At 36.8% G+C, this 16,412-nt stretch overlaps 1 protein-coding gene and 1 pseudogene across 4 annotated transcripts in view; both read left to right on the plus strand.

Annotated features, from left to right (window-relative positions):
* The window catches only part of KMT2E (lysine methyltransferase 2E (inactive)), a 76,359-nt gene that overhangs the window by 19,841 nt on the left and 40,106 nt on the right, over nt 1-16,412 (plus strand). For all 3 annotated transcript variants that reach the window (XM_081079969.1, XM_081079971.1, XM_081079970.1), the window contains 2 exons: nt 684-868; nt 15,978-16,092. In XM_081079969.1, coding sequence (XP_080936095.1) covers nt 798-868; nt 15,978-16,092 — 186 coding nt within the window. In that variant the 5' untranslated portion in view covers nt 684-797. The remainder of the gene's footprint in view (nt 1-683; nt 869-15,977; nt 16,093-16,412) is intronic.
* Nucleotides 7,403-9,439, plus strand: LOC308510243 (L-lactate dehydrogenase A chain-like; annotated as a pseudogene). The gene is made up of 2 exons: nt 7,403-7,649; nt 7,698-9,439. The product of its transcript is annotated as an L-lactate dehydrogenase A chain-like (transcript).

The following is a 16,412-nucleotide window of genomic DNA, read 5'->3' on the forward strand; positions in this document are numbered from 1 at the left end:
ATGCATGTATTTCTGTAGTATGGAAAATGTCAACCATTGTAAAACAATTGATTTTATTACAAATAAAATAACTTTCCTATTATATATGTATAAACAATAGAATGGAGTTGGTTCAAATCCTCATTTTATCTCTTAAACTGAGTAACCTTAGTTAGGTTATTTAACCCTATCTCAGGGTTGTGGGAATAATTATAAATCATCCATGTAAAAGCTTAGTCTGGTGCTTAGTCCATAGTAAGTACTCAATATTTGTTTGTTTATTGTTAGGATCACTCACTGATCCAAGACAGGTTGTTTTTGGATACTAGTGCTATAAGAAATTCCATTTTATCTTTCAAAATGAATAATATTTGTTGGTTCTTCGCTAAGCGATATAAATAGTAATCCTTCCTTTGACATCCTAAATTCATTTCCTAAGGTAGGTTATGATTCATTTCCTAAGGTAGGTTATGAGAAACTTTCTTGGTCACAATCACATAGCTTAATTTGATCACAATCACATAGCTTAATTCCAGAAAAATAAATGAAATAGAGACTCCTTGAGCAAATTTTAACTTACATAGATATTTTCATAAAGAATGTTTTCTCCATGTATTTTACTTACTGTTAATTGCTATAGTGTGACTTATTGCTAGGAATAGGGAGATGATTCTTAACTTTTTGTTCCCTTTTCTTTTAAACAGGGTTTGTGGATGCACTTAGATGTTTGCAATGAGCACTGTGGCTGGCATGCCCCAGTGTTTTGGACACCAATGCATAGGACTCCATAGTAATCGAATTTATCAGAGGCGAACGTCATGAGCATAGTGATCCCATTGGGGGTTGATACAGCAGAAACGTCATACTTGGAAATGGCCGCAGGCTCAGAGTAAGTATTTAAAGGAAAGCTACTTTGGATAGGGAAAGGCAAAATATATCATACAATTAGTTTAGCACAACCAAACAGTACTTGATTTGCATTTATACTTTTCTCACTTTAGACTCTTGGCTAAAATGAGTCTAAAAATGCCAGAAGGTTAAAGGCAAAAATCCCTTCAACTAAAATTACTTTTATAAATAACTTTTGAGTCAAAATGCTATGGCTTTTTCTAATTCTGTCTTTCCCATTTGGTAATTGTTGACATCAAGAATCAGTATAATTGGTTATTGTTTTTTTAGATTGTAAGATCTGTCATGTTTAGATTGGAAAATAATTTGGTTTTAAATTTGAATTTTTTAAAAAAGAAATTGTAATATCCATTTAAACATGGGATTTGCTGTTTTTAAAAAAAGAAAACAAGTTTTGTTGAAAAACAAAATTCAAGCCATTTTTAAATAAGAGAAAGAATTTCCTGCTGGATGGTTATTTTGATTTTTTACTTTTATGGGAGCCATTTCTGATGGATTCAGTGAAAGTTTTTACTTGCCTCTAGACTATTTGGTCTAGACAATTGTGTGGATAGACTTTGTTATATTTTGTTTTTGAATGATCAGCCATTTGAACACTAAATTATTGCTGTGAAGTTTGCGTTGTTTTTGGAAATTGGAAGGGGTTTAAGTGACAGTGTTCATGGAAGCTGAAGGATGGAAAGATGAATGTTTGTTCTCTGGTTCAGTCTATACTGCTTAATGGGGCTTTTACTGACTGGAAAATTGAACTTAATAGAATTTAAGTTTTAGAAAAAAGGAAATTTATTTTAGGGCTCCTAGAACTGGTGTATGGAAAGGATGAAAATGCTGTTACTGTTCTCCTTTTGCTGGCACTTCAAGTGGCCTAGAAGTATTATCACCACTCCTGCTTCTACCATTGGGAAAGGCGGAGATGCTCTCTAAAATTTCTATAATATGTTATACAGTCCATTTAACTGTATGATTATTATAATATAGTTTTTTCGAGCCATTATGTTTTTTGTACTATGTATGAGTTATTTTTGTTATAAAATAATAAGATTCCCAAACAAGGCATTCTTGTGACAGTTGATTGCTGTCCCAAATAAGGAAGGAAGAAACCTGGAAACAGGGCTCAATAGGCAAGGGATTCCAAGTCTAAAGTACTAGTCTTTCTTAATGTACAGCATCTACTAGATACAAATCCATATCTGACGATAGTTATAGGCATTTATTGATAAAAATCAAAGATTCTTTGCTTCTTAAAAGTGCTCACCTTGACAGTTTTTTTTAATTGGCCCTGTAAACAATACAAGATATGCTTTATGAAATGTTATTTATATACTAGATAGGAATTTGTCTAGTAGAAACATGAGATACACCTGTGCTTTGTTTGAATGCTTAGTGTGTGTACTATAAGGCAATTCACAAACAGAATGAAAATTGCATAATTGTTCAGTTAAAAGGAAATGAATAATTGAAAGAGGGCAGTCTAGGGCATAGCTTCCTGCCTATGTTCTTTATTAAATATATTTATAGAGTATTTGTAGAATATAAGTATGATTTACGTGGAGCCAAACCTTTTCTGGTATAAATATGCCCATTTTTATTTTGGAAAATTAGCCATTTGAAGGTAATTATAGAATGACTATCTTTTTAAGAAGTATTTTTGTGTTAGGAAATGAATTTTTTTCCCCCATTCTATATATAGGTGTATATCCCTTGGGCATAGTTTCCCCCACTCATTGAACACAGAATATAGCTGGTGCCAATTTTTATTATGGGACAACATCAGATTTTTTGGTTTAATTTTCAAACTTTAAAATTTTTTTAATATAAAACCTGGAAGCTTATAAAATACCCTTAAATCACATTTCTTCTCCCTTGCTACAGAAACATAAAGCTTTTGGAGCTCTTTTCATGAGAAAGTTTAATATAATCAACATGTCGCTTTCTTTCAATTTCAAATACATAATCAAAAGATATTATAGTTGTGTAAGGTGAAGCATGCTGGCGGAAGGGTGTGTGGGACTTCCCTGTACATTTCTTTGTTAATCTCTTGTGAAACTACATAATTATTTCAAAATAAAAATGTATTTTAAAAAGAGAGAATTACATTTTATTGTACTTATACACTGTTAATTGATTATATATTAGTTACATTTTAAAAAATATACTGTACTGCTAAAATGCAGTATATCACTAATAAATTAAACTAATTTAAAATTTAGGAGATACTCAGTGATTGTTTATTGAAGAATTAGTGTACTGGACCAAATTTATACTCATGTCTAAGGCTCTAAAAGAGAACTTACTGGGTCACTTAGAGTTCATCTCGTCTATCTGTACCATTTTATAGATAAGCAATTGAAGGTCCGGTTCAGGTTCTATGAAGAATGGGCTTGCTAAGCTCTAGTCCAGTATGTCCCTACTTGGTAACATTTGCTCTTGGATTGTGTCTCTAAAATAAAATTCATTAATCCCACCAAGTCCAGTTTATTCTTTGTAACATATTTGTTTTCCTCTCATCACTAAGTTGTGAAAAATTTTGGGTTTGTTTTGCCTTTCCTTCAGAGTTAGGGATCTTGTATTTTACTCCTTTCTATTCCCCATTACCTTGCCAAGAATGGTAAGGTTGGCTCTCCCTGAAAGTTTGAACTAAGAATGGTTTTAAACTTTAGGAATAACCGATAGTGAATATTGATAGACTGACTTAGGGATATCTGTTTTAGTAAGAAGAAGATTTTGTTGCATTAGCCTAAGTTTTTTCTTAAGCAATTGCAAACATTCCCATAGTCAAATTTGATAGATGTTTTCTTTAAAAGTAACTTTTTACTATACAAAGCATTAAGAAAAAACAAAACCCAGATCTTGGTGAATAGAAATTGAGCTGAAGCCAACAGCTGTAGGGGAGACTCTAAGATACCCTAAAAAAACCTGCATATTCGCAGTTTTAGATCTTTGCAGGAAGCTTTTATCTGCATTTTGTTTGTCCTGAGATTTGGAAAATACTAATCACGACATACAGGTTAACATAGTAACTGGCCGGTTTTCTCGCTAATGCCTGGTGTAATTTTTGGTACAATTGAAAATGTGGAAAGGTAACGATATATTTAAAGGGAATGTTGAGCTAAGTGTAAGCATTTTTAAAAACTTTATTAGCAAAATGACCATAACTGGAATAATGAGACCACCTTTCTTACCAGCAAGCTCTAAAAGTTTTTTGATTAACTGCATGTCCATCAATGTAAGCTAATACTAGAAGTAGACTTATTGCTTCTAGCATAATTTCATAGGAGAATACTAACAATCCAAGAGAAAGCACATTTTGGATCATCATTTTAAGCATCAACTGTGCAGAAAGTGTTGTACTATAGGTTCAGGTTACAAGTGTAAACTTTGAACCCTACTTAAAAAGGTTTTTAAAGGTGAAATTAATTTTGTTAAATGTTTAAATGAATATATCTAGAGTATTATCATTTTAGCATATCAGTATAAAAATATTAATTAGATGTTTATGTCTTTAAAATCTGGTATGTATTTTATATTTACAGCACCTGTCAATTTGAACTGGCCACATTTCAAGTGGTCAGTAGCACATATGTCTAGCGGCTACTGTATGGATAGAGAAGCTGAGGACTAGCTAGCAAAGTAGTAGGGTCGCAGAGGAGAAAAGAAGACAGAAACCTAGGCTAGCTATGACAGTTGTAAAAATGAGATCATAACAACCTACGTCTTTCTGAATAAGAAAGATAAAGATATAACTATGAAGTAGATATTGTTATTCTTAATTTATAGGTGAGGAAACAAGTTAGGGAGCAGGTAAGTGGCAGAGGCAGAACTGACATGTTGGTTTTAGGCCTTTCCTATCGTAATACCTTTACTTATATTATTACAAAGAGTGATTTATATAACATAGCTACTTTGTTTTAATATATGGTGCATGTAAGTAGTAGTTTCAGTTTTTCTTAGGAGTAGTAAATTCAATATAATAAATGACTGCAGATAACAATGGTATTTTTAGGTCTTTGCTCAAGGATAACAAATGTAAAAGTAAATCTAGACTCCATTATCACTAGATAGACAGGAAAGTTGAGCCAGAATTCACCTGTTTATTAGACTTGTATGTTTTTTTATCCTAATGGATAAAACTTACCTTTTCTGTTCCAACCATCTGAATTCCTAAATTGGTTAAATAAGAGAAAAAAAAAGATGGGTAATCCTTCTAGAGCTGGAAAGTGGGAAGAGGTATAAACAGGGAATTTAAATTTCTTCTTTAGTAACCTTTTAAAAAGAAAAACCAAATTACATTTCCCTCTCAGAGACTGGGAACATGATTGCTGACATTGTACATACCTTTTAATATTATTACTACCAAATAGCCCTTGGTATCATTAGAAATCATTATAGTGAGCTTTTATATAATTAGGTGTATTTTAGGGTGAGGTGGGCAAATTAGTAAATGTGACATGTATAAGTTAGAGGTGAATTATGTTGGAGGAGAGCTCCTCCTAGTACTATGCCTGGCAACGTAGTAATGCTCACTTGTTGACTGAGTACTAAACAGAATCTGAGTTTCTAGTTTTGTTCTGCCACTAACATAGTACTAGTGAGCTCTAGAAAGATTTAACTCTGTTGGCTTTCTAGGTATAACATTTAATTGGCCACTCTTTCTCATTTTTTGCTAGCTCTCCTGCCCCAAAATCTTTTTTTTTTTTTTTTTAAATCTAGGCTCATCTTTTTATTTAAATAACTCCATCTCTATCCCGTTGCTTAAGCCAAAACCCTAAGATGTCATTCTTGATGGCTCCTTTTCCCTCACCCTTCACATCTAATTCATTTGTCAGTCCTGTATCTTCCTGCAAAATACATTTAGAGTCAGTACAATTCTCTCCATTTCTCGTCCAAGTCTTTGTCATCTCTTGTCTGGACACTGCAGTGTCCCCATGTTCCATTTTCGCCTCCTACAGTTCATTCTCTATGTAGAACTTAATGCAGTTCTTCTGAGCATAAACCAAATCATATGTTTCTTCCACTTGAAAACCTCCCAGGGATTACTTGTTTCACTTAAAATCCTAACTTCTTTTGGCTCCAAACACCCCACTTCTCTAATCTCTACTCAATATTCTCCCCTTAGCCTACTATTACTCCCACATTGATATTATTTTCCTTGTTCTTTTGAACATTCTAAATTTGTTTCTGCCTCAGGGCCTCTGTACTTGCTGTTCCCTCTGCCTGGAACATTCTTTTGTTCTTAGCATAGTCTTAGCTGAGCTCAAATATAACTTTCCAGTGAGACCTTCCCTCTCCACATTATTTAAAATAGTATCTGAATAACCTCTCTGAATCTTCTTACTCAAATACAAGCTTCATGAATACAGACACATCTGTTTTATTATATAACACTGTATCTGCAGCACCAACCACATGGCCTGGCATATTGCTTGAATGTCTCTTGGCTTATTATATAGGAAAGATTATTGAGTGCTCATATCTTAGCTCATTGTATTTCAGTTGCTTCGGAGAGACAGAACTAAAACTAGAAACATTTTACAGCCTCTCCATTGCAGAAAGACGTAAAGCACTCTGGAGTTGAACGGAATGTCCCTTGTATGTAAAAAATTCTTATACAATTGGTGTGATTTCAATGAGTTGAATGTTATAGTTCTTTAAAGTAGTAGTTCTAGTTAGTACCTATTTCAAGAAGCAGGAAAATACTAAAAATCAGTAGGAAACTAGCAGAATTAAAATAATGACTAGAGAGAGATTGAAATTGACTACATCTATTACCTGAGTGACTGTGTGCTGACAATGATAGAATACATCAGGACAGAACATAGAAGAAGGAGGGACTGAAAATTCTCCAGCATAAGAATTTTAACAAGTAATGGTACTTTTGCTTGGAAATTGTATTTTGCCTTGGAAATTTAAAATTACATTCTCTTTAATTGATGAGAGATTAAATGATGAAATTTCCCAGATTATGTAGTTAAAAGTAGGAGTTTAAAGTATAATTTTATGTTCTCAACTGTAGAGTCTATGCAAAGATCCCGGATTAAATGATGAAATTTCCCAGATTATATAGTTAAAAGTAGGAGTTGAAAATATAATTTTATGTTCCCAACTCGAGAGTCTATGCAAAGATCCCTCTTTGGAAGCTCTATGGTTATGTGCTATAGATCAAAAATAGGTACTTAAAACTGATTCAAGTTTTGTGTGGCTAAACAGCCAAATAAAAGATTCTGCTATAAATAAAACAACCTAATAAACAGTTTTCAGAATTCAAAACAGTCCGTTAAGGGGAAAAGTAAATTCAAAGAAGTTTGGCATGTCCTATAATAACTAGTAACTAAGTGAATGAAAAGATCATTTGAAGCACATTTGGCAAATGACACCAAGTTGGTGAGATTTAAAAAACACATTATAGACCCGAGCAGCTGCTGCCAAGTGCAGATACAGTGCCACCGGCACCCACCCACCTGCCTTGCACTTCCCAGTTCATTTTGGTTCTAAGTCCAGTATGGCAGCTCTCAAGGAAGAACAAAGCCCCCAGAATAAGATTACAGTCGTTGGGGGTGGTGCTGTTGGCATGGCCTGTGCCATCAGTATCCTAATGAAGGGCTTGGCAGATGAACTTGCTCTTGTTGATGTCATGGAAGATGAATTGAAGGGAGAGATGATGGATCTCCAACATGGCAGCCTTTTCCTTAGAACAGCACAAATTGTCTCTGGTAAAGACTATAATGTGACCGTAAATTCCAAACTAGTAATTATCACAGCTTGATTCATTTGGTTAAGTAAAGCTGTAAAACTTATAACATGCACTACAGGCGATTGTGATGCTGGTGGTCAACAAGAGGGAGAAAGGTGTCTTCATTTGGTCCAGTATAATGTGAGCATCTTTACATTCATCATTCCTAACGTTGTAAAATACATCCCCAACTGCAAATTGCTTATTGTTTCCAATCCAGTGTATAGCTTGACTTATGTGGCTTGGAAGATAAGCAGCTTTCCCAAAAATCCTGTTATTGGAAGTGATTGCAATATGGATTCAGCCTGGTTCCATTACCTAATGGGGGAAGACAGGGAATTCACCCATGAAGCTGTCGGGTGGGTCCTTAGGGAGCATGAAGACTGGTGTGCCTGTATGCAGTGGAATGAATGTTGCTGGTGTCTCTCGCAAGAAACTGCGCCCTGATTTAGTCACTGATGCAGATAAGGAACAGTGGAAGGAAGTTCACATACAGATGATTGACAGTGCTTATGAGGTGATCACATAGAAAGGCTACACATCCTGGGCTATTGGACTGTCTGTGGCAGGTTAGGCAGAAAGTGCAATGCAGAATCTTAGGCAGGTATATCCAGTTTCCACCGTGATTAAGGGTCCCTGTGGAATAAAAGGTAATGTCTTCCTTAGAGTTCCTTGCATCTTGGGACAGAATGGAATCTCAGATGTTGTGAAGGTGACCCTGATACCTGAGGATGAGGCCCGATTGAAGAGTGCAGATATACTTTGGGGGATCCAAAAAGAGCTGCAGTTTAAAAATCTTCTGATGTCATGCTACTTCACTGTCTTGGGTACAACAGGATTTTAGTTAGAGGTTCTGCATATTGACCTTGTCATTTGACCTGTGACTGATCAGTAATATTACGACAGCATAGGAAAACCACCAGTTTCCTAAAGTTAGAAATAGAATGGTTCATAAAACTCTGCAGCTACCATATTTTGCTGTGTATGATACTCACTTTTTTGCCCAAATTTGTGAGGGAAAAATAAGGATGCGCATTATACATGGGTAGTACTAACTCCATATCTATATAAATGTTCTTATTTCTTTTATTTATGCTTATGAGTTAAAAGTGTAACTCTAGAAATCAATAACGATATCCGTATGCAAAATAATACCCTGGAATACGGCTTTGTTGAACTTACGACACTCTTGCAACAACGAGTTCTTGGCCTCCTATGATGCGTAAATATTGTACTTTTGTTACCGGTACATAAAATTTCTTGTACCATAATGTTAAAAAACAAATACTGAAATTCCTTTATAATACAAAAAACAAGTACCTAAATAAATAAAAAATTAAAACGAAAGGTTTTTTCCCCCTGGAAGTTTGGGCCCAAAACGTGGGTGTGCATTATACATGGGCGCGCATTATACATGGCAAAAGGCGGTATATCCCAATGCTGGGTGGCACTTACCTTGTGTGGTCTTAAACTGGTTAGTGTGAAATAGTTCCATCTCCTCAAAGGCACCACCATTGCCAATGTTGCACACGCAACAGTTGCCCTTCAAACTGTTGTGTGTTTACTGTGCATTGTATAGCTTCTAGTTCCTTTACCCTACATGCCTAATCCAACTTTTTTTTCTCCAACTAGTAACATCTGAGGATCCAATGTATAAATCCAAAATTGCATGTCCTACGCACAACTGTTCTAAAGGATTTTATTTTGTGTACTATATGTATCAGAGTAGTGTACATTGGTACGTAATGTAAAAATAAAAGTCTGCATATAAATAATGCAGCCAACTACCCAAGTATCATACCAACTAAAACACCAAATAAACCTTGAATAAAAAAATAAAAATAAAAAGAGCATATTATAAGAAGGAAGGCTTCTAGAGAATTATTGGGAGCTTCTTGTTGGTAGTATGATTAATAGATTGAGAAATTACCAAGAGTTTCACCAAGAGTTAAGTCTTCTTCAAGTAATACAATATTTGGAAGTTTTTTATTTCCACACTGTCACTGAAAGCATCTAAATAGCAGATGAATATAAGAATGGTTAATGCACCCTGTGTTCTTATATACCTAATAAAAAATTAATGTAGGTAAATCAACAAGATGGGTTGGTCCCGTACTTGATAATTGAAGGAACTTAAGGGTAAAATTACAGAATTATTAGTTGTAATAGCAAGTTGCACATTTTAATATTCTTTTCTTAGATAAAAGGTTTACCAGTTTGGACCCTGGCCATCATACACTCATGAGGATTATTTTGAAACTAGACAGAGTAGTAAGTTTTTCAGTGAAGGAAAGAACTGAGCAAAGGTACCTTGTTTGTCAGCAGGGATGGGGGAAGGGGGTGATACTTTTTACATGCTCTGATCAGGTTCAGGACTTCTGAATCTTCTAAATCTGGGAGAATTATGTACAGATTCCTCAACCTCACATTGGAAGTCTTCAGCTTTTTCTTGCCATGCTGCTACACTGATCACATCATAACCTTGCTTGGGGGAGAAACAAACCATTAGTGTGTCTGTATAGTTTTTCAGGATAAAGACCATATTCTTTAGCTGGATACCCAAGCTACTTTTTGAACTGGTCCTTGCCTAACGTACCTGCCCTCATCTCTGGCCCCTTCTCCATACCTTTAACTCTTCTCCGCTCTGATTTTTAGCAGTTCTTTTTATTCTGTGATTCCTAAACATCAGTGAATATAAAATTTAAGGTGCTTATCAAAATGTAGATTTCTGAGCCTGATTTTTAAAATTTTTGATTCATTTGGTTAAGTAGAGCTGTAAAAATTATGACGTGCACTACATGTGATTGTGATGCTGATGGTCTACCACGTTCAGTGAAACATGCTTAAATGTGTCTGTGTTGTCTCTCTGTGTGTATGCCCTCTGTCTGGAATAACTTCTCCACTTCACCACCTCTGTGTTTCTTGGGCTGGTTAACTTTAACTTTAAAGTATTCTTTAAAACTTGCTTGAATATGATGACTGTTATGAAGGGCCCCTGTGCCTACCTCTGATGGCACTACTGCAATCATTGATACACTTGTTAGAATTCATTTCCAGCAGCTCAGTGTCTTCTGCTTAATGTGTGCTCAGATGTTTATGGAATGAATGACAACTATATAATTGTAAGTTCCTTGAAAGCAGAGACACTGTCTTATCTTTCTGTCTCTCATAGTCCTTAGCAAACATTAGGCTTTCAATATTTGTTTAATTTGTGCTAGTCAAACTGAAGTCTATGGATGTAGTCCCCAGGGGGCTCTGTGAGTAACAGAAAGTTTTAACATGTTGCTATTTTAATTTTGAGCTAGGAAAAAAATTTCAGTATGTTTAGAATCTTCCTGGATGGCTACCACTTAACACCGAATACTGCCGTGAAATTTGTGCAAGTTCTGGAATCTGTTCAATGATGTTGGTACACAGATCACCTATAATCCTAGTTTAATGTAATGTTTCTCTAAATCCAAATCTACAGAGAAAAATTCCCTTCCATCTATTACAGGGGGTTGTATATTACTTTGAGAAACAGCTAAATAAATAAACACTATCCTAAAGTCTAACTGACCTCTCCATGCTCCTCGAAGACTCCCCATGCCATTTTTCCCTATCTTTTTTCCTGTGCATGGGATGTCATCTTTCTCCATCATTACTGTTTTTTTTGTTGGGTTTTTTTTTGTGTTTTTTAAAAGATTTTATTGGGGAGGGGGAACAGGACTTTATTGGGGAACAGTGTGTACTTCCAGGACTTTTTTCCAAGTCAAGTTGTTGTCCTTTCAGTCTTAGTTGTGGAGGGCACAGCTCAGCTCCATGTCTAGTTGCAGGGGGCACAGCCCACCATCCCTTGCGGGAGTCGAACCGGCAACCTTGTGGTTGAGAGCCCATGTTCCAACCATCTGAGCCATCTGGGAGCTCAGCGGCATCTCAGCTTAAGGTGCCATGTTCAATCTTAGTTGCAGGGGGTGGAGCCCACCATCCCTTGCGGGACTTGAGGAATCGAACTGGCAACTGGTGGTGGTGGTGGTGGTGGTGTTTTTTTATTTTATTTTTTAAGGTTTATTGGGGAATGGGAACAGGACTTCATTGGGGAACAGTGTGTATTTCTAGGACTTTTTATTGGGGAACAGTAGTGTGTTTTTCCCAGGACTCATCAGCTCTATCCAAGTCAAGTTGTTGTCCTTTCAGTCTTAGTTGTGGAGGGCGCAGCTCAGTTCCCAGATCCAGTTGCCGTTGCTAGTTGCAGGGGGCACAGCCCACCATCCCTTGTGGGAGTCAAACCAGCAACCTGTGGTTGAGAGGACGCGCTCCAACCAACTGAGCCATCTGGCCACCCGGGAGCTGAGCAGCAGCTCATTGACTTCATTCTAGTATGTTTAGAATCTTCCTGGAGGGTGCAGCTCGCTGGCCCATGTGGGAATCGAACCAGCAGCCCTGTTGCCCAGAGCTGGTGCTCTAACCAACAGCCATCCGTTCGCCCATTACTGTTTTTTTAAATTAATGTTTTTCAATAGGAGATACATATCTGGTATAAAATTCAAATGTTCAAAATCCTGCATATCTTTCAGGAGCATTCTCACCTTTAATGAAACCTCATAGTGTAATTTTTTGCCTTCCTGTTACTCAAGTAGATGCGCCCTTCTCTTGAAAACCCTCGAGTCTAGAGCCTAGAACTTCGACCTTCTGCAACTCCTTCAAGGGGTCTTTTTAGGTTCGACTAAACATGCAGACTTATAACTATCACAGACCGTGCTTGGCGCTAGTCTACATGGTGTGTAGGACAGGAGCCACAGCTTGTGAGCGATTAGCATCAGATGTTCCTCTCTGGGAGGCCATGCAGGAGTGTAGTCAGCCATCCAGTAGCTATTTCTTTTGGCTTCTCAGGTGACTGATCAGGTGCAAGTAGACAAGATCCATGTTGTGAGTCTCCCTGATACAGAAGCCTCGTGTCACTCGGAAGCCCATAGTTCTTGCAACACGCATAAGCAGAGCTTCCAGGTTCCCTGCAAGGGCCCTGGAATCCCTGCATCGTGGGGAAGTTCAAATCTGTGGTATCCTCATCGAGTACGAGGTCTGACAGTTCACAAACTCAGAAAAAGTGCCACATGCCTCATTGCTGAATATCACCACAGTCACCTGTGAAGTCCTCTCCTCGGGAAGCTGTGCACTGACACCAGTGCCTAGTCCACCCTTTAAAACATTTTGGAACTTTTTCTGGAATGGCCATCAGATGTCATCGTGTTACCCTTGATGTCCTGAATGTCATCAAAATGTCCTCCTTTCGATATTTCCTTTATCTTTGAGTAAAGAAAGAAGTCATTGGGGGCCAGATCAGGTGAGTAGGAAGGTTATTCCAATACAGTTTTTTGTTTACTGGCTAAAAACTCCCTCACAGACAGTGACGTGTGAACTTCTGTATAGTCGTGGCAAGAGCCATGAATTGTTGGCGAAAAGTTCAAGTTGTTTTTGTCTAACTTTTTCATGCAGCTTTTCAGCACTTCCAAATAGTAAACTTGGTTAACTGTCCAGTTGGTACAAATTCATAATGAATAATCCCTCTGATATCAAAAAAGGTTAGCAACATCGTTTTGACTCTTGATTTGTACTGACAGAACTTTTTTGGTCGTGGAGAATTGGCTGACTTCCATCGTGCACTTTGACGCTTTGTTTCAGGGTCATATTGTTACACCCATGTTTCATCACCAGTGATAACACGGCCCAAAACATCGTCTTGCCTCTCCGAAAGGTCTTGGCAAACTTCTACTCTCCTTAGCTTTTGTTCATCGGTGCGCTCCTTTGGGACTATTTGCATACACCTTTCTCATGCCAAGATTTTCAGTTAAGATTTTCCTGTTTCTCTATCGATGTTTACTTGGTCTGCTATGTGTCTCAGTTCAGCCGATGATTTTGACGCACAATTTGATTCGTTTTTGTAATGTTTTTGTCAGTTCTGCTCTGACCTCTCTTCATCAGTGACACATTCTCTCCCCTCAGAAAAACATTTACTACATTTGTACACTGCCATTTTCTTCATGGCATTATCTCCACAAACTTGGACTAACCTGTCCCTGATTTCACTTCCATTCTTGCCAAGTTTAACAAGAAATTTAATGTTTGTTCGTTGCTCTAATTCAAGCTCAGACAGTCTCACGATGGCACACAAAAACGTACAAAAATAATGAATGTCACTCAACAAGACACCGTCACACGTCCACACGAACACAGCTGTGAGACACTGATATACCAAGGTTGTGAAACCTTCCCGAGCTGTTTGTACAGTGCTGCCAATGTAAGCGCACGGTGGCAAGTTCGCAAACTTGTCAGACCTTGTATTTATAGTTTTCCCAATCCAGGTAAAATTAATTTACCAACCAAGGGTCATTTTTATTAATGTGCCTAGCAATACAGCAAATTAGCTTATCAGGTTTTTAGGGGAAGAGAGGTAGAAAGTTAACTAAAGATCAAAGTCTGATTCAGAAGAGGAAACAGTTTTGTTAAGCATTTACCCATACTACTCTTACGGCATTACCCTATTTTTGCCTTGTATGGTGTTTTTGTGTACTTTTTTTTTTTTTTGCTAACCCCAAGATCCTCCCAAGATGAAAAACTCTTTGAGGACTATGAGTATAGTTTAGATGTCCTTTTTCTTCTGTGTAGCATCTAACAAAGCACCTTAAACATGTAGTGAACATCACTATAGAACTACTTGTGAATTAGTTTGTGTGCTTCTGTGACTATAAGGTAAATCCACTAAGAAACTTAAAAAAAAACAATCTATGAATGGAATTTATAGATGGAAGCAAAGTGGAGGAATAAACTTTCTGGGTGAATTGGTAAAAAACAGTGGTACCCCCTTCTAGCCTTACTAGGGTTGCTCTTATTTTAATGCCTATATGACTTCTTTGGAATAGAGACTGTATAATAATATCTCCAGGTTCATTCTTTTATGTAGTGAAAGCTATGTTAATAGTGATAAGATGCAGATTTGAGAAGACTGTGAGCAGAAAATGGCAAATGTTTCACTGTGGGGAGGGTCAGAATACTAAGATAAGATCATTTCTTGACTTTGACTCAACAGTAAGCTGCTGAATGCAGCCAAATGGTCATCATTGTCACTTTGTACTGTGTGTTATACTCACGGCTAGGGTTCCCCGCTGTGCTGTCTGCCACATCTTATTGAAGCAATAAATGCATCTGAAGAAGGAAATGCTCACTGGGGCTTCAGGGGCTGTGTTATAAAGATGATTAATAAGATTGAGAACTATTAAGAAATCTTAGACCATGAAGAGTGCAATTAGTACTAAGTTCTAAGGAAACGTTTTGGATAACAGGTAGGATAAGGGTTATTCTAAAACAAGCATCTCAAATGGCTATGATAAGGATAAAGCCACAGAAGCAAGTCATGTATGAATGCAAGGGAGAAAATAATGTTAGTGTTAATTGGCTTCAGACGTAGGTTCACTACCACACTGATCGATAGGAATGACCAGCATAGGGCTCAGGAGGGTTGACGGGGATAAACAGGTTGAGAAAGTGATGTACCTAAAATGCTAGGCCAGGGAGCTTTCACAAGTCAACCCCAGTGGTGAGCTGTTATTCCCGGTTGTATCAGGATACCATTTAGCCATTACCAGGCCACAGCTGTGGATCTCACCTTAGGCTGCTGCTTGTGGTTTTTATAAGCAAACCTTGGTTCATTGTAAGGTTTCCTATTTCTTAACTTTACGGGGATTTTCAAGGCTTCCTGATACCTTGGCACACTGACATGCACAGATGCTCCTTGATTTACGATGAGGTTACATCCCGATAAACCCTTCGTAAGTCGAAAATGCATTTAATACATCTTACCAAGCGTCATAGTTTAGCTTAGCCACCTTCTACTGAATGTGTATTGCTTTTGTACCATCCTAAAGTAGAAAAATCGTTAAGTTGAACCACTGAAAGCCGGGGACCATCTGTAGTTTTGAACATTGAAATGTATACTTCACATTCAAATTGGGGTCCATACAGACAGTCCATAAACAGTCCTTAGTCCTGTTTAAATTATTCCTACCACTTTTCTCCACCCCTGTGCATAGTGTCCCCAGTGCCACCAAGTATATTAAATATGTTTAATCTCTAGTAATATTTTTTTAGTGATAGAGAGGGAAACTATATTTGAACTCCAAGGTGGGATATTTACTTTAATTAAATAAAAATTTTGTTACGACATGGAATCTAGGTAACATCTATCTTATCCACAGGGTGTGTACCTGCTATGAAAAAACATTTTATTTGTATAGCCAACAAAAAAAAGTGCTTATAATTTTAAATTGATTAAAAGGGGAAAAAATGAATGGAATTCTCTTTAATGCAACTTTTTTCCCTCCAGACCAGAATCCGTAGAAGCTAGCCCTGTGGTAGTTGAGAAATCCAACAGTTATCCCCACCAGTTATATACCAGCAGCTCGCATCATTCACACAGTTACATTGGTTTGCCCTATGCGGTAAGTGTCAAGCATTTCTCTAGAAGGGTATTTTTTATATCTAGAGGTTAAAAATAGATGTGTGTGATATTGTGCTTAAAACTATTTTAAAAGCATACTTGTTTTATACTATCTAAATAATTAGATATAATTTTGTTTAATTTTTCATTGATCTACATTTATTCAAGGGATTAAAATTCCGTAAGAGGAATTCCCTAAGTTTTATTGGTATTACTGTTATTTTATATTTTATGCTATTAATAGTTTCATGTTATAATTCATTCCTTTATAAAAAGACTAGGTAGAATTGTACTATCTATAGTTAATTCTAAATTATATAG

The sequence above is a fragment of the Rhinolophus hipposideros genome (genome assembly GCF_964194185.1).
Source record: "Rhinolophus hipposideros genome assembly, chromosome: 18".
NCBI classification, from domain to species: Eukaryota; Metazoa; Chordata; class Mammalia; order Chiroptera; family Rhinolophidae; genus Rhinolophus; species Rhinolophus hipposideros.